Raw genomic sequence first — 18708 nt, 5'->3', positions numbered from 1 at the left:
AGAAAGAAATAAGTTCACTGGAATCAGTCAGTACTGGCAGATTTGGGGCTGCTAAGGGGTCTGTTTTTCTCTTAAAACGTACGTGGAAGCCAAGTTTGGGCCAGGAGTGCCTCTGCCCCTCAGCCCTTGGAAGGTCAGTAATGACACCAGAATCCAGAGGCGATGAGGGAGGGCCTACGTGAGTGAGAAACACTGGCAGTAAGCTTTGCCCCAAGGCAGCTCTTCTGTGTTTCTCAGAGGGCAGTGCGGTGTGAGAGAGCCTCAAAGCTGCCTCATTAATGACATGTGTGTGAGAGAGAGTGCGTGCAAGTGAGAGAGGAGGAGTAAGGGTTGGGAGGAGGGTAAGTCGGGGTAGACGTCCCCTGGCCTCAGCCTGGCTAGAGAAGTCAGCGTGAAAGGCACAGACATGACATAGAAAATAAACAAGCTACAGGAAATGCTGAATGGCACAGGGAATGCTGTCAGTATTTTCTAATAACTGTAAATGGAGTATATAACCCGGAAGAACTGAACCACTATGTGGTACACCTGCAACTTAACATTGTATGCCAACTGTACTGCAATAAAAAGTGAAAGAAAAAAAAAGTGTGATGTCCTTAGATAGAGCGCTCTTGGTGTTTAAACGTCGCCCTTGAGCATTGGGAAAGCTATAGTGACTTCCACTAAAGAGAACTGCATACATGGTTCTCCTGAGCAGAGGATACCCTTGTGCGGACCCAGTCCAGATGGAGTGAGGCCCCAGCCAGCAAACCCCTCAAGGATCCTCCAGAGAGCCCTGGCTACTGCAGTGGTCAGCATGGGGCCGGGACACTCCCACTAGAGACCCCTAGGGTGGCATGCTGGTGATGTCACCTCTGCTGGGGTTCAGGTGCCGAGGAGGAGGTCCCCACTTCCAGCAGCACTGCCTGACGGGCACCCCCACCTGTTGAGCATGTGGGACAGGTCAGATGACAGGTGCAGCTACTGTGAGACCAGCTCACAGGGAATGATTATTAAAATTAGTCTTTAACTAGGAAAACCCACTACCATCCTGTAGGGATTTCTGCACAGAGCTAAGCTTTCCCCTTTACTGATCTAAGTCCCATAGCTTTCTAGTGTTGGATTTTTTTCCCCCCTTTACATAAAGAAGGTATTTATTGTATGTCATTGGTTACTGACATTTGCTACTTCCAATGTGAAGTACTTTCTTTAAAAAAAGACTTTTCTGTTATTAATATGTTTTCTGAAATCAGAGACTGTGCTGTAATTTTAAGGAAATGAGCAGTTCTCCACTTCTGGGATCATCTTTTTCCTCCTGGATTTCACTGGACGACGACTGCTCCTGAGACTCCTATTCACATGGGACACAGGCTCTGAATTTCTGACCTTGAGATTAAGCGGCCAAGTGCAGCAGGAAGCCTGGGGTCAGGACCACCCCAAAGCTCTCACATCATGGAAGGTTCACTTTTACTAACCTCAGGGCCACAATATGCAGAGCCTGCAGCCTGTCAGCTACTCAGCCAGCTTCCCAACCCCTCACCCTCCTTTGCAGGTGACTAGACCCAAACCCAAGCTGACCTCATGGAAGCAGTTCCTGAACTCCCTCTGGGGCCCGTGGGCCGGGGGCTCCTCTGGCTCATCATCCAGGGACAAGGTGTCCAGGTAGAGATTTTCCCGTGCTGAGCACCTGTCCGATTCCTTCAGCTTTGACAGCGGCCGGTCCTCAAACGCATTGGAGTCTGTGTCCATACAGGGCCACATCCCTGTAGGGCGGGGCGCCCGAGGGCTCCCTGGGTGGGTACAGGAGCGGGCATCCCCCTCCTCTTGATCACAGAGGAAACTGCCACCTCTCCGGGGACTGTTTTCTTTCTGCAACTTAAGGGTTTTAAAAGTGAAAACAATTAGCCTGAAGATAGACATCTTATGTTCTTAAAGTTCTGGCATCAATTTAAAAAATAACATCACAAATGCTTTAAAAAAATCACAATTTTGGAAAATTATCTGGACTAGAAATATCTGCATTAACCACAGGCAAGTCAACTGCTTCTGTAGCAAATGTTATTGTATATGTAACTGAGTGCTGTGCTCACGGGAAATCACACATTTGTTTTTAAAATCTAACGTTGCCAAATGACACATTGAGAAATCCCTTTTTGTAGTTACCTTCTGAGTGTAAGACACATTCAGTGGAAAGCCATCAGTGACAGCAGACTTCTGGGGTGAATTTCGTTTTCTTAAATAGCAAGGTTTCCTAACAACAGAGCATGGTGTCCAAGTCATTTGGAATGGGTCCTACATAAACCTTGCGTGATCGCCTGGGTTACAACCACTGGGTGTTAAAAACAGCTCACACTTTGCTTGAGAGGATGAAAATTTAGCTACAGAGGTAACCTAAAGATCTCGTATGACTAGAAGAAGCAAGCATGTGAGCCACGTAGACTGGAGTCGTACTCTTCCCTGACCTGGTAAATAGAAGCAGTAGGTGGAAACCACAGGAGACCGGAGCTGCTGTATGTGGCTAGTCCTCTCGCTCAGTGTCCCCACCTGTAAGGTGGGTGCCTCCCCTCTGGGGCTGCCGGAGGACTGCAGGGCCAGGCCCACCCTAAAGGCCAGTGTTCATCAGGGGACTACCACTAACTCCCCTCGGGCCTGTGGGAGTCCTTGGGCCTGGGCACACTGATAAATGCCCTATCTCTTCCCAGCGCGAGGGACCTTCAGAGGAACCCATGGAACCACGGGGATGGGCAGGGACACATGTGCAGGCAGCACTGTCTCCTCTCCTCCCATGCTCCGCTCCCGGCCTCCCCTGAAGCAGTAGGGAAATTCACAGAATCCACTCCCGCGCTCCACCATGCCCGCCTCTGGACTCGCCTCCAAGGACGGCAGAGAGCCGAGATGCTAGCCAGAAGCACTGACCCTCTCGGAAGCGCGTTCATTTACAAAGCCTCTGTCACAGACTACATCTTTTGTCCTAACTCAAGCCTTCAGCCACAAGTGTGTCACCGGGAACAAAGCCATATGGAGAGATGGGGACAAAGGACTTCTCCTCGTTTCTGGTAATTTCTGAGGTAGGTATCAACTTTATTTTAGGAGAAAGCAGCCAGACCTTAAATGCTGGAGTTTGACACAGGATCCCAGTTGAATCAGGGAACAAGCAGTCACCCTGGGTATCAGCTCAGCTGAAAACCCTCTGCTCTCTCCCTCAGCCCTGCTGACATAGTTCTTTGTCATTTTCAAAGACCATAAATCCTCTTTTTTTAAAAAAAAAAAAAAAAGGAAAGCTTTTTTATTATTCATCTATGTATGTTAGTGTGATTTAGTTTCAACATATCATCTCCAAGCTATTTCAGGCACAGAATTAAGATTAAAATCACATCTGAAACTGTAAGTGTGCACGGAGGGTGCGTGTGAAGAGGGGGAGGATGACTACAGTGGGGAGTTATGAACCAGCACATTCTCACTTGGCAAAGTGGGGTGTCAAAAATAAACCTGGGCAGCCAGGAGCAGCATGCACTGGAGCTGGTAAGTGTTAGGTTCCCTAAAAATGAACCGGAGTGGTTTTAGCTGGAGGTGTCTGCTGCCAAGATGCCTCTGCAGTGCTGTCACAGAGTAAAAGGCCCTTAAAAGGATAGAGTTTCCTTGTAGAGTCATTTCAGACCAGCCACCAGCACCCACTGTACTTAGAATCCTGCAGGAGAACAACTTCGAGAGCAAACACCAAATTTAAATGATGAGCCTTGGGGCTTCCCTGGTGGCCCAGATGGTAAAGCCTGCAATGCAGAAGACCTGGGTTTGATCCTTGGGTCAGGAAGATCCCCTGGAGAAGGAAATGGCAACCTACTCCAGCACTTTCACCTGGAAAATCCCATGGATGGAGGAGTCTGGTAGGCTGCAGTCTATGGGTTTTGCAAAGAGATGACAACTGAACGACTTCTTCAAATCATACAGGCAGCAAAATGCCCTTCAGAGTGTCCCCTTACCCAAATTGTTTACAAGAAAAATAACTTTGTACACAGGTTTTAAAAGAACAGCCTTTTTTTGCTGTAGAGGCAACTGATTTAAGGACGTCACTGGAAGAGTAACAGAATGACGCTGGAGCTTTCCTTCAGGTTTTTAACAGAACCAAGTCCTAGAGCCTCTGCAGACTAACTGGGACCTGATGATTCACAGGAGAAATGTGATGTGACTCCAGAGAAGTTAACCCTCACTGTTAGGTCTGGGCAGAGACGAGCTGCCGATGCAGTAGATACTGTGTGTTACATGACCTCTACCACATTCCCACAGTCATCCATCACATAAAACTCCTCACAAGGCACAGAAATCATGGAGGAATTCAGTGCTACTGCACAAGTATGAAGCATGTGTTCTCGCAGTGGAAAATGGATTTACTGTTACTCCTTTCACCATCTGTCTAGGCCATCACAGACAAGGTCACACAGCCCACCACGTAGTCAGATATCGAGGGGCATGCGCTATGAAGAGCGCTCGCCTGCATGTCCAGTTTATCTGTGGAACATGCAGCTAAAAGTTAAATGAACGAACAACAACGAACAGACCTACATACGCTATACATGCCAAGTCAGTTTCCTCTTTTATAAAAAATGCCTTTAACTGTTCTTCCTAATTTTCAGGATTGGATACTGAGATTTAAAAAATGTCAAATACTGGGCTGGATTTATTTTTGAAAGCCACAACTGTATATCTAAAGCACCAACAAACCCTCTTCTAAAAACAGCAGTGAACTCATGGTACAAATATGTGGGGTCCACCACAGATTTCAGAAACAGATGAAGGAACACCCAGAACCCATGTCTCAAGTCCATTTGCTCAAACGTGTTAACCTGGAAGACTAAAGTTCTGAGGCTGTCATCGTGGTAGGACCATGGCAGCAAGAAGCTGCAAATGGGCTTCAGCCCCTGCTCACTCACCTTCCCAAAGATAATCTTAAAATGCTGCTCATCCCCAGGACATTAACTCTTAAAGGTGAACATCACCAGAAGTCTTACTAATTTTTCCTTTATTAGAAATTACCCTCATTCCCAAAAGTAAAATGAAGCTCTTAAAGACTCGCTTCATTTACACCCAAGGTTATATCCACAATGAAGCCAAGACAAGAGGAAGGAGCCTAGAGCTGATGGGCAAAGGAGATGATGACCATGGTCTTGCTAGGGTGCAGGAGGGACCCTCCAGGGAGGGGCCTGGAGGAGCCGTGACACTAGTTAGTTAACACTGGGTGAATCGACGAGCACTTTGTCAGAGTACATGCTGCCTCTGCCCCCGTGACTCCCACCCGACAGCTGAACCTCTGCGTGGAGCACAGGCACACCGAGGGTTTAAGACAGGACAGTCTTCTCAAGTGTCACATTCTAGGCCAAACAGGAAGTGGCCAACCTTCCTTTGATAGAATCTGGGGAATTCTGAAATGAGCCAGATCACCTATCAGTCTGGGTGACTCAGCTGTGTGAGTAACCAAACCCAGGAAGGACGTCAGGCCTCTCTGTCTGCAAGTGCACTTGCTTCTGCTCAGGGGTTCTTGAGTCAAAAGCTCCTGGTTCTTTTCAGTTCTCGCTTCCACCCTCCCTCCTCACCAGTGAGCAGAAACGGACCCTCGCCATTGCACCTGCAGAACAGAGGTCCACGTCTCAGCAATAGGACAGCACATTTTCCAAAAGGCAGCATGGGCATTTGTAAAAGAATAACGAGGTTATTCTTCCTGCTTTCAGTTTCTTATTAATAGATTTCCTTGAGGCCACCTGAATTTATAAGTGTGACAGGCTGAAATTTTATGTGATGTCAAAACCCAGCCCGGAAAGAATCCCAATCTTTCATTGTTTTCATGTGGAAATTAATTTGTGCACCACTCAAGCAGGATCACAGCTATGCAAACTGTCTTACATCTGATGCAAGGCAGGGAATGATTATCTGCAGAAAAACAACTTGCCTCTCCCACTGAACTCATCTGCGTGTTTGAGTCGTTTGTTTAGCTGAAGATAATGAACTTCCAGTCACCTCCCCTGACCGTGTCCTGTCTAATCACAGCTCTGCAAGATCCACAGCAGGTGCAAACAGCCTGACTTCCTACTGAATTCAGCAGTTTCTTCACTAATGGACAATTCCATTCAAGCTGGAGCAGTCACTGTGACCACATCTTTAGTGGAAGACTTAAAAGCTAGTATGCTTTTTGGCAGAAATCACTTTCTAAGATATGAACCTCCCCTTTCAAGTTTAGTCTCTTAACACCTTGAAAAGTTATCCCCACCCCCAACCAGACACATTGAGTAAAGTTACCCACTGAGTTTGCATGAAAAGACCTGTGTCGTAGGGGGGCTGACCCTAGGTCTCCAACCTGGAGCCCCTAGGATTTCTTCCTCTTCCTCTGGAAGCCCCTAGACCAGCCTGATATGGTAGAGACTCCCGAGCTATTTCAGTTTCCCCTCTTGAGTTCTCTGGTTTCCAGGCCAGGCATCCCTGTTCCTCCTAGGGGCACCCTCACCTGTTCAATTCTCCACAGCAGCTCCTTCTCCTGCTGCCCCCACTCCTGGCGCTCCCGGTCCAGGCGGTCGAGAAGCTCCACCTTCTCCCGGTTCCAGTTCTTCTCACTGTGGTGGATCTGCCAGCGCAGGTCCATGACCAGCCTGTGACTGTCTGCCAGCAGCTTCTGCTGCACCTCCCTCTCCTTCCTGAATGCCCCTTTGCTGTCAGTGCAGGAGCCTGGGTCTCCCAAGCTCTTCTCATTTTTTGCTTCCAGCTGTTAACGATAAGACATGGGAACTTAGTCTCTGACAGTCTCACATTATTAGGTGAAGAAAACCTCAGCACATTCATGTATTATCCCTGGAATCGTGTTTAAATCAAGATCTGACCAAGCTTACAGAGGAAATAATTTTCATCTTTAAAGTCCTAATCACGAACATCTGACAAGAGTCATACAGAGGTGAATAAGAGAATCCACCCAGCTTCCCACAGTCCACTCCTCAATCCCCTTGCAGACTCCGAGTTACCATGTCTCCTGCCTGTTCTGCTGTACAGCTCCTTGAAGGCAGGCACATGTCTATCCCTACATCCTTCAGCCCTCTGTGGAACCTGGTAATAGGGCAGCGATGGAACCTAGCAATCTATAATAAACACACATCGAGCACCCAGGAGGTTGAAGACCATAAACAAGCAAGCAAAAGAACTGTCTGGATACCACATGCACACTGCTGAAAATCAGAGGAAACCTTGGAGGCAGACAGAAAAACCCCCCATGGAGGCACAAAGATGGGAATGACAGCAGACTTCTTGGAAACTGCAAGTTAGGGGACAATGGAGTAACACTGTGAAAGGGCTGGAGGGGGGACATGTTGACCTCACCAGCATTCTGTACTCAGCAACGTCTTTCAAAAATACAGGGGGAAAAAGGTTTCTCAACAAATGGAAACTTAAAATTACTGTCAGCAGACTGGCATTTCAAGAAAAGTCAGAGGAAGTTTTCGGGCAGATGGAATGATATACCAGCAAACGCTTTTGATCTACACAAAAAATGAACACTGGAAATGAATGGAAATCCTAAATAAATGCAAATATAACTCACTTTCTATTTTTAATTGCTTTAAAATACTGAGTGTCTAAGGTAAAAACAGTTGCAGCATATTGTGTGTTTACAGAATGTGTAGAAGTAAACCGACAACAGTGCAAAGGACAGGAGGAGGGGACTAGGGGTATACTGTTGCTGGTGAATGTGATAAACTTCAGTGCAAGATTCATGAACACAAATACATACCCTTTTTCCTATTCTAGATAAGCAGATCCCTGAAGGCTATCCATGGGCCCATGTTAATCTGTTCAATTCTAATGGTTTCTAATCTGTTCTCTACCTCTATACCAGAATAGGTACTTCTTTAAAATGCAGGTCAAAATGCTTTACTCCCATGACGAAATCAGGATCAGTGTTTTGATTCTTTGAAGATTCTTCTTTCCACTCGTACATGGTGAGCCTCCTGTCTTCATGATGTCCCTTTCTCTCCTTTTCCATGTAGCCACTCCTGTTCATCTTCCAAGATTCATTCTAAGCAGGACTTTCACAAACAACCCTGCCCTGAGCCTGCAGACTGAGGTGTGTGCCCTGCACACTCCCATTCCCGGGAGCCTGTGCACAGGTCTGGCAGGGCACTTAATCACTGTTACTAACTTTGGCCCTTGTCTGCTCTCCAGCTGTACTTAGAACCCCCTAAGGATCTGTCTTTTCTGTTGGGGGATCCCTGGCAAAGCAAGCTCTGACTTAGGAGTCAGTTGAAGGAATTAGATTTGGGGATTGACACAACTTGGCCTCCACTGAGAGCAAATATTTCCCTCTGGATAGAATTCAGCTGTTTTGCATTTAAGTAGAAATGGGCAAAGATGGCACTATTATAAATGTACTAGCATCAGCCCACATTCATTGTCCCCTAGGCCACAAATGTTTGAGAAACTTTATAAACAGTTTGGGGGCAGAAGATGAAATCTTTACGTATTACCACTTGGCTTCTAGGTTTGAAGTTCTAGCTTTACTTCTTGGTGTTCAGTGATTATCCCTGAGGCTTTATTTGTAGCAGATGTGTGGGTGGATACCAGGTTCCTCTAAAACAAAGATGAAATGTTTTGAAGCTGGCTCACTTCAAAGATTATATGCCTCCTCTTTTTAGCTATGCTTACATTTCTGAAAATATTCAGCTGTTTCCCCCATAAACATATTTAGCTGTTTCCCCCATAAACATATTTCTGAAGTAAGCTTAAAGGCAGCTCATCAGAACGTCCTTACTCATTTCTCTTCCACTGCCGGCTCTTCCGGCTGTGAACTAAGATAACAGAGTATCTAGTAAGAAGCTCCTACCAGGCAGTCGGCAGGATTCATAACTGGGTCAGCGGCTGCATCCTTGCCCAGCCTGGCCGGGAGCTCTGGTCTGGCTGTGCTTTGCCACTGCCCCTGCAGAGGCAGCTGTACCTTGGCCCCTCCAGAGCCTGGTACTTCTGCCCCTGTGGGCCAGGTGGCAGTGCAGGGGAACCTGTGGGCACTGTGGAAGCTGTCGTCTTCTGACAGGACAAGCCCTCTCAGCTTTTATCAAGACTATTTAGAAGATGTCTTCTTTCCAGGCAAGTTTTTTTTTTTTTTTTTTCTCATGATGTGGCCAACTGAGAGAAAATCTTGATTACAATCTGCCCAGAAGAGAGATTATCTGAGATGGCACAGCATGATGGGGGGTGGGGGGTGGGGAGACACCCAGAGAAGCAGTCTGAGCAAGCAGATACCACGCAGGAAGTGACCACTTTCAAAGGTTTCCAGGAGAAAGCACACAGAAAAGAGCATTTCTGGTGCAGCCTGATCTTAATGACCAGGGGTGTGGTCTTAAGTCTCTGAAACCCTGTGCTCCGCTGTGCTCTCGTCTCCACTCTCAGTGAAGCCTCTGCAATCTGAGACAACATGCTTCCTCCGGGCCTTCACTTCTCCCGTGTGAATAAGGACAGCACGGCTCATCAGACTTCTAGGGCACGTGTAGTGGGAGGTCTACAAGGTATTCCCAGCACTGGGAGAAATCTAACGGAAAGCATTAATTTGCTCTTTTTAGAGATAACAAAACCACAATCTGACTTTCCTTTGCTTCTGAGTGATGGCTGTGTACTGATCACCATTTCATGCTGGTCAGGCTTCGGTTGCACTAAGGACATCCTTGCTCCTTTCTCCCTACCAACACTCGCTATTTCTAGTCTTTCTGATAAGAGCCACTCCAACAGCTGTGAGGTGACAGCTTATTGTGGTTTTGATTTGCATTTCCCTGAGGATCAATAACAGCATTTTTTCATGTACCTGTTACCTGAAGGAAAAGAAAACACTCATGCGAAAAGACACCTGCACCCCCATGCTCCCAGCAGCACCATTTACAGAAGCAACGTAAATGTTCATGGATGAATGAATGGATAAAGAAGATGTACATATATACAATGGGGTACTACTTGGTCATGAAAAAACAAAATCATGCCATTTGCACAACACTGGGTGGAGCTCAAGGGTATTATGCTAATTGAAATCAGGAGACAGATAAATATTGTGTGATCAGAAGTAGATGTGGAATCTATAAGTAAACAGATGAAACCAAGCTCACAGATAACACTGAAATGGCAACCCACTCCAGTATTCTTGCCTGGAGAATCCCAGGGACGGAGGAGCCTGGTGGGCTGCCATCTGTGGGGTCGCACAGAGTCGGACACGACTGAAGCAACTTAGCAGCAGCAGCAGCAGCAGATAACACTGAACAGATTAGGAGCTGCCAGGGGGAAGTGAATAGGGAATGGGTGGACTCTTCTGCTTTTAGTTTAAATAAACTGGATAATAATAAAGAGACAACCTTGTTTTACACAGAATGGGGAAACAGACGCTGCTTTTGAAACACTGCTGGGTGGGGGCCTGTTTCACACCTTGGGAGAGAGAAGCAGAGGGAAGAATGGCATCGCAGGGAGGCAGGGGACTTCCCAGGTGCCTGAGGCCATTGCTGTGGGTTTCTCCTCGCCCCGTCTTTCCCAGCCAGGCCCTGGGATCCAGACCCTCCCCGCGGTGGGAGAGGAGGCCGGCCATACCTGCTCCAGGCGGCATGTGAGCGCGGCCCACTCCATATCCCAGGCGGCCTTGTCGCCCGCATATTGCTGCTGCAGCCGCTGACGTGCACGCGCGTCCTCCCGCAGCTCCGCGCGCAACTCCTCGAGCAGCGCCTTGAGGGCGCAGAACAGCGGCTGGGGCTCCGCCACCTGTGGGGACACGAGGGCGGCTCTGCATCTCACGAGAGTGAGGACAGGGACCTGGCCAGCAGGGGAGGGGGGCTGGTATGGGGCTATGGTGGGAATCTGCACAGTTGGGGGAGAGTGGGTCCCCTGGCTGCTCGAGGGCCACTGGGCCGATGCTGCTAAGGGCTCCTTGGATGAGGAGGCTGGTACCACGGACACCTGGAGCAGAGATGGGAAGAAGCTGAGGGAGGCCAGGGGAACCGAGCCAGAGCTACCAGGATGCTCCGCATGACTTCAGACCTCACAGCTCTGCTTGACAGCAAGAGTAATGAGATAGACTCACTTCTGTGTGCTGTCACTTGAGTGCCAGCTGCTGAACCAGAAGGGAATTAATAAAGGGCTCGTGTGTCTCATCAACATGGTGGTTAGTCCCCAACTTGTAGTTACTAAGGTCATATATGTGAAAAGCAGAGTCATGGGGTGGGGGTGACTTTTAGGTCTAACAGTTAAAACCAGAAGTAAAGGCTTAACATGTCGGTGAAGGCTTCCTTGTCCTCCCTCAAAATACAGTCACTGCCCAGAATCTCTTTTCTGCTCACTAATGGCAGGAATAACTACTGCAACTACTTGTTTATCCTGTGCCTCCCCTGTCCCCCCACATCCAAGTCGTCAAAGGCTGACCACCCCCCACATTTCTGGTGCTCAGCTCATGGAAGCATGCAAACAGGTCTGGTAATGAAGAATGGATGATTACTAACCTGCTCTACCTAACTTAAAAGATTTTGTATTTTCCAATAATACCTATCTAGTTCTATGAACACACATTTCAAAACCATGATTGCTATCTCAGTACGCTTCAGCAGCAGCATTATATCAGGTTTGTCCAAATGAATTAATACACCCTGAATCAATGATGGTACCTGGATAATAAAAGCCGCATTAGCCCATCTCTAGAAACCAGACAGAGAACACCTAAAGCCCGTTGCTAGCTCCCTGAATGGTCTCAAGGCAATCCTCTTTGGTATATTTATGAGACAGGAGGACTTAAAAGCTCTCTCAGTCCTGCTGGAGGCACGCTGTCTGTACCTTGGGAAGACAGAGACCCTCATGCTCAGAAGAATCCCCCCTCCTTGGTAAACCTCTGGTCCCAGGGCAGCGAGCCTGGGATCTGCATGCCCAGCAGCCTTGCTCTTCCATCAGCTCGAGAGGCAGTCATGCTTCTGAAACCATCTAGTCAATCAATGAAACACACATGTACATATGCAAAAATGGTTAGCCATGCTTGGGAAGAATTTATGATACTCTGGATATATGTTTGGATGTTAGAAAAGAGAAATTCCTTAACACGAAGTTTATCACTGAAAACACCATAGTTTTCTCCATAATTTATATGAAAAGTTTTAGTATTAGATACAGTAGACTTTTGGTCAGGTGAAAAGGTCTGTTAGCATTTATTGCTCCTTGATTTTCCTCACCATGAAAACCAATTTTCACTTTTAACTGAGTACAATTCAGTTAACATTTGCAAAACTTGGCAAATAGAAAACCTTCTAAAAATCCTGTATATCCTTTCCAACCATCAGGATATAATAAGTAAATTACCACTGTTCTCAACGAGATATTCATAAAATGTGTGAAACTGTAATCAATGCAGAAGTTTCTTGAACTCTACACCAAAAGTATTTAAAGGTTTAAGTATGAGTGAGTGAGGTGTTACAACAGTCTTTTCACAAATATACATCTTCCTAAGTCTAGAATTTGTTTGCTAAAAAATTAGGTTTATTTTATGGTAGATTTTTCATCACTGGATTTTAGATTTTTAAAAAATTACTACTTTTCAAGTCAAGCTATTTTAAACAAAATCACAGTAATAATTATCTAAACTTTGGAGCAGTTGTCTCTGTTTCATTGAAGAAAAAGCAGAAAACCACATAATAAATCACATGTGATCAATACTTTCTGATGAACCGCAAGTCATGTATGTGGTCAGCTTTGGGGTTCTTCTCTAACTAACAGTGCTGACAACACCAGGACCAGAATTTTGTGCTCCTTGAAAGCAGGGTTCACATGACTGTCCTTTTGCAGATTGAAATTTTGCTTCTGCTGGAAGTACTTTTTGGCATTAATAGGTATCAGATTAAATAAAGTCAAGCCTTAATCTTTTCATGCACATTTGGGCCAGAGAATCAACATAATGTCCTCTTATACCAATATTCTATTTAATCATCATGGGATAAGCTCAAACTTGCTTTGGGGTGAAGGTGGCCAAAAGAGCCCAGAGAATTGATGCTATTGGCGCCTGTTACCATAGTCACCAGAGTCACTGGGCACATCGTGTGGCCTGGCACGCAGCCAACCTAGTTCTGCCACTGGAGAACAGCAGCAAGAACTGTGTTCAAGAGAAAACTTCTGAAGACCCAGAATGAGCCGTAGACAGACACTGATCCTTCCAACTGACTGTTACACACATGGAAACCCAGTGATGGTAACTAACACTAGTAGTTTCCAGTGGGCCAGGGGTGTGATGATCCTTCACCTACAGGACAGTGCTTGCATCTCACATCGAGCCTGAGTGCACACTGGCACATGCCCTTACCACGGGAGGACCCACAGCAACGGGGAACCTGGAGTTGCTTTAAGCCAACTTTTCCACTCTCCTCTTTCACTTTCATCAAGAGGCTTATTGGTCTTCTTACAAAGAAGCAGGATAGAATGTTTCCACAATTTCCTTCTCAATTCTAAGGGCATTTCAGCCCTTTCAACCTCAAATAACCCCCCAGATGGCATCAGGAGTCTGTGCTATAAAGTGTTAAAATAACAGGTTCAAGTTTGGGCTTTGGCCAGTAGGACTGTTATCCAATTATAAGTGAAAGTCACTCAGTTGTGTCTGACTCTTTGCGACCCCAGAGACTATACACTCCATGGAATTCTCTAGGCCAGACTGGAGTGGGTAGCCTTTTCCTTTTCCAGGGAATCTTCCCAACCCAGGGGTTGAACCCAGGTGTCCTGCATTGCAGGCGGATTCTTTACCAGCTGAGCCACAAGGGAAGCCCAAGAATAAGGTAGCCTGTCCCTTCTCTAGCAGATCTTCCTGATCCAGGAATCAAACCAGGGTCTCCTGCATTACAGGCAGATTCTTTACCAACTGAGCTATCAGGGAAGCCCTATCCAACTATAGGACACATGTTAATAGAAATTGAGAAGAAGTTTATAGATAGGTAGCAGACCAGTTGGTGAGGCAACACCAGCTGTTTTACAGATTCACTTTTGCTTAAGATTTCTAAGATATGCACATAAGTAATTCTGTGAAAGAGCTATACTTAACATCAACCACTTTGCTGCATCAGAGCCACTGACTTTGGAGATGGGTGTAATCTAAAATTGGAACAGAGGTACTGATCTGCTGCTATGGGCTGACCCACAAAAAGTCAATCACAAAATAGAGGTGCTGGCCTCTGCCTTATCCTCACTTAGGCAGAGTCCTGCAATGCTGTGGTTGGCTACCCTGACCACCCCTCACCCACTTCCACATACACACCCATGCATAGTTCCTATTTGATACATATAACAAGGGGAGCCTCTTGCAGGTTCAATAAAAGTAACTCCTTCACCAGCAGGGGCGCCAAGTCATCCTTTACTGAGATTATCTTTATGTATCTGTGTGTGCTTGGTCTCTGTCACATCCAACTGCAACCCTGCAGAGACTGTAGCCCACCAGGCTCCTCTGTCCATGGGATTCTCCAGGCAGGAATACTGGCGTGGATAGCCATTTCCTACTTCAGCGGATCTTCCTGACCCAGGGGTCGAACCTGCATCTCTTCCGTCTCCTGAACTGGCAGGCAGAGTCTTTACCACTGCGCCACCTAGGAAGCCCCTACAACATTTTAATCCAGCAACGTTTCAACAAATGAGCCATTTGTCATTCCTACCTTCATTATTATATACAGATTAAAGATTCTTTTCCAAAACCATTATCCCCACAGATAAAGGAGAATGAGTCATTAAAGACTGGCTGTGAAAATGTAATCTCTGACGGAAGCTTGCAGAAATGACGGACTCGTCTGTGGCCAGAACTCACGTGTCCACTGGCTGCGAATACACTGGGTGACCTGGACCAGGCGGACTCCATGCCTGCAGGTCTCCCATCATTTTCACTGAAGGCCTCAGAAGAGTAAAGGTGGGTATGTGAGAGGACAAATGGACACAGATTGAACAAGGTATAGACCCAGAACTGTTGCCAAAGGCTTCAAAGAAACCAGGGCAGGTGTGATGGAAGTCAAGTGGCCAGATGGGAAGAATGAACTGATTACCGGCAAGCTCATTAAGTGTATCAGAGCTTGTGCCACAACACTCGGAAAGGGGTGGCACAGGCTACCTGCCAGCCACAGGTAGGTCGGGGAGGTGGGGCTGGGGCCGAGAGTATTTCCTCAGGAACCTTTTGTTACTTGTGACTTTCCATGCCCTGAACACGTGCTACTTTCACAGTAACAGGAACAAAAATAAAGAGCAAAAATGAAGTGCTTCCTAATCATAAACTCTGGTCTGGTTAGCTCTGCAGAGTTGCATGTCTCTTAGGTGAGGCTATAAAGTTGCAGAGTCTGAAGGATGAATCTGGTGCAACATAAGAAAGTGAAACATAAAAGCTATCAGGGCTCAAGAGGAGTGCCTTCTTACTTATAACAGCAGATGTGTGGAAGTGCTGTTTCTGGAAGTTTCTGTATCTTGGGCAGAGTAGAAAGAATAGGCTGCCAGCGAGTAGGCTACCGGGCACCAGGTGAGTGCAGGCCCAGGAGGCCCTGGAGCCAAAGGCATTCTGTCTACAGGGAAAGGCTGGCTTTGAGCTGGGGGGCCTCTGAGTCCCAGGTCAGTGACAAAGGCCCAGGGAGCAGATGCCTCCCAGTCCTCAGGCTGGATCCTGAGGAGGGCCCTCAGAGACCAGTGGCAGTTGAAGACTTGAAGATCTGAACACAAAACATGGTAAAGGATCTGCCTGCAATGCAACGGGTTCGATCCCTGGGTCACGAAGATCCCCTGGAGAAGGACATGGTAACCCATGCCAGTATTTTTGCCTGGAGAATTCCATGGACTGAGGAGCCGGCAGGCTATAGTCCATGGAGCTGCAGAGTCGGACACAACTGGGAGACTAGACACCTCGACTTTTCCGTAATTGCATTAGATTGCCCTCTCCACACTTAGACGCTTTACCGAAGAGTATTATGTCACATCCCTGAATGAAAAAGTAACTTTTCTTTTCATGACTTGATCCAATTCTGGGAAGACTGGCTGTTGGAACCCCAGGGTCATACTTCTGGCACTATTAACCACCCTGTGTTTAAAAATCTGATTTCAGGAGTTACTACTAACTATCAAAGGCATACTTGGCTGTAGTAGTGCTGGCCTCAGAAGCTCAACGCAGTCGCAGGCATCTTGGTGCTTTGTCCCCAGCCTGGGACCCTGCAGAAGGCTGGGTGAACTCAGCGTGCTCACTGCCTCCAGGACAGGTGGGTCCCTGCTGCCTTGTCAGTCTGTGGGGAATGTTCACAGAGCCAAACGTTTTCCAATCCGATGGTTCTTAATGAAGTATTTCCAACGCTGACTTGATACATGCAATTTTTTTTAACCTCCTTTGACATGATAAATGTTGCCATCCACCCTGTTCAGCTGTGAGACTGTTCACTGTGACACAAGGCAAGGCCTGGGAAATTCTGTCCCCTGCTAATTGATGTTTGGGAAAGAAGTCAGGCCACATTTCCCACTCTGCTTATCGCCTTGGGAGGCCCCTGGACTTTCTGAGGCAGGTGCGGCTTGAGGGGCCACTCCCTGTGACACGTGCCCAGCTCCCGCGTCCAGGCTGCCTGGCTGGTACAGGATGGACAGACCTCCCTCCCGAGAAGTGCACTGCTGGGCGCCAGCTGTCGCTTACAGTAGAGCTCGTTAATCTTGTGTCCTCAGATGGACGGCCTCGTGCACTGGGCTGCCGTGGGCAGACGGGCCCATTAAAGGCAGATCTGATTCTGCCCACGTGGATGCCACCCCCATTAGTCCATCTGCATGCCTCTGTACAAAGTAGGGACACAGCGGTCCACCTCCACTTCAAGCGGAAATGCTGAGACATGAATGATGGAAGGAGGCAGCAGCAAAGATGACGTTGAGACGCACAGAATGGGAGGTTCCAGCTGAGTGACTTTCCGTTGGTCTCCGTCTCACAGGGAAAATCTTCCATGACTATTGTTTGGGAAACCAGCTGTGTTACATTTTCCCCTTTTCCCAAAGCATTTGGATGTGCACGTGGGAAACACCCCACACGTACTCTCAGAGGAAGAGGGTCTGTGGCTAAGCAGCCAATGAGGAATTCTGTGTGAGTCACAGATACACCATGGGGCTGCTTAACAGCACCGCTTTTAAAAACCAATAAAACTGGTCGATTTTCGGGGATGTTCTGCAAAGAAGCATTTTATTTTCTAACTAGATCTTTGCTGGAAAACTCATTCCATGAGCTAAAAAATCTCCCCCATGGCCTCATGACAGACTTCCTAATAATGGTAATTAAAAGTTCCTTTGAAAATATAACTTCTTGAGTCCTGTTATTCTGGGAGAATGAAGGGTGAAGGTATGCATTGAAATCAGGACTTCAACTGTGAAAATCTGAGTTGTACACAGAAAGAAGGTGGGGAAAGGGAGAACGCTCCCCCAGGCGTGAGCTAGGGAGGCGTCACTTTCCTCATCTGACCTGAGCCCATGCTCTGCTGCTGTCCTAACCATCCTAACCCCCCCGCCCCAACACACACACATGCTCTGGGCAGAGGGAAAGGCTGCAGCTGTGGAGTGCGGTGTGCAGGGAGGGCCCAAACTGGCTGTGATGGGGCGGCTGCAGCTGCGCCCGGGGTCACCCCACCCTGCGCGTCCCCCCAGATCCAGGCTCTCTCTGCCAGACCCTCAAAGAAGCAACATGAGGTCAGGAGAGTCTCAGGCCAGGAAGCCCGGGAGCGAAAAAGTTTTAGCCTCACAGGCAGGATCCTGGCACTCCAAACCCATCACAGCTTCTGTTTTGCAGAAAAGCACAACCAGTTTGGGGCACCCAGAGCATCTCTCGGCTTATCCAGCAGGGGCCTGTTTGCTTATAAAAATAAACGGGGCTTTTGGCAACACTGGTAGTTACTTAAGGTTCTACACGGAAACCTCACCTCTCTTTACACACACTTTCATTTTTGCTTCAAGTGTCATCCAATATTTGTATTGGGAACATTAAGTTTCGTGTGGCTTAAAAACAACCTGAAACACTTCATACACATTTGGAGATAAAAAGACAAGCAAGCTTGCTTTTCCTCCTGCGTTATGTTGCCCGCCAGCAAACAACACCAAGGCCCTACGTGGCTGTGATGAGGGCACCATCTCCTTGGAAGAGTCGTCACCCTCTATATAAGACACGAGCCACCTTACCCTGTACTGAGGCACATTCACTGGCCTTGAGGGGACTCAATCAACGTGCCCTTACTGTGTCCTCATTTACGTGAACAAGCCAAGCAGACCAGAGCTCTCTGCCCCTGGGAACACCAGTGTGTGACCAGATGATGGGGCAGGGGGAATGAGGGGCTGAGCCCGGCACCCACCTGCCTGTACAGCTGCCCCCCGTCCGTGGGCTGCAGCCGCAACCCGTGGCCACCCGTCTGCGGAGAGTGCTCGCCCAGGGAAAAGCCACAGCCTGGCCCGTCGTCGTCTCGGTCTGGACTCTCCGCCTTTGTGTCCCCCTGGACACCAAGCTCCCCAAGCCTGGGGAAGGTCTCTGGAAGCTCACTCTGAAATGGCAGGAGGGGACAATCACAGCCGAATTCTTCTGCCCTCAGCCTGAGTTTTAATGTCTGAGGTTCATCACCCACTTCAGGGGTTATCACGACTTCACTTCTCAGCCCTCTCTCCCTAAGAGGCTCGTAGTGACCACTTCACTTAATTGGCTACTTTCTCCATCTAAACCTCACATAGAGGGTGCCCAGTTTA

At 47.7% G+C, this 18708-nt stretch overlaps 1 protein-coding gene across 4 annotated transcripts in view; it reads right to left on the bottom strand.

Annotated features, from left to right (window-relative positions):
* The window catches only part of MTCL1 (microtubule crosslinking factor 1), a 110253-nt gene that overhangs the window by 8516 nt on the left and 83029 nt on the right, over positions 1 to 18708 (bottom strand). For all 4 annotated transcript variants that reach the window (XM_068993719.1, XM_068993720.1, XM_068993721.1 and 1 more), the window contains 4 exons: positions 18324 to 18509; positions 10570 to 10737; positions 6473 to 6727; positions 1558 to 1854 (listed from right to left, as the gene is read on the bottom strand). In XM_068993719.1, coding sequence (XP_068849820.1) covers positions 1558 to 1854; positions 6473 to 6727; positions 10570 to 10737; positions 18324 to 18509 — 906 coding nt within the window. The remainder of the gene's footprint in view (positions 1 to 1557; positions 1855 to 6472; positions 6728 to 10569; positions 10738 to 18323; positions 18510 to 18708) is intronic.

The sequence above is a fragment of the Capricornis sumatraensis genome, chromosome 21, assembly GCF_032405125.1.
Source record: "Capricornis sumatraensis isolate serow.1 chromosome 21, serow.2, whole genome shotgun sequence".
Taxonomy (NCBI): domain Eukaryota; kingdom Metazoa; phylum Chordata; class Mammalia; order Artiodactyla; family Bovidae; genus Capricornis; species Capricornis sumatraensis.
This window is presented reverse-complemented; position numbering and strand designations above follow the sequence as displayed.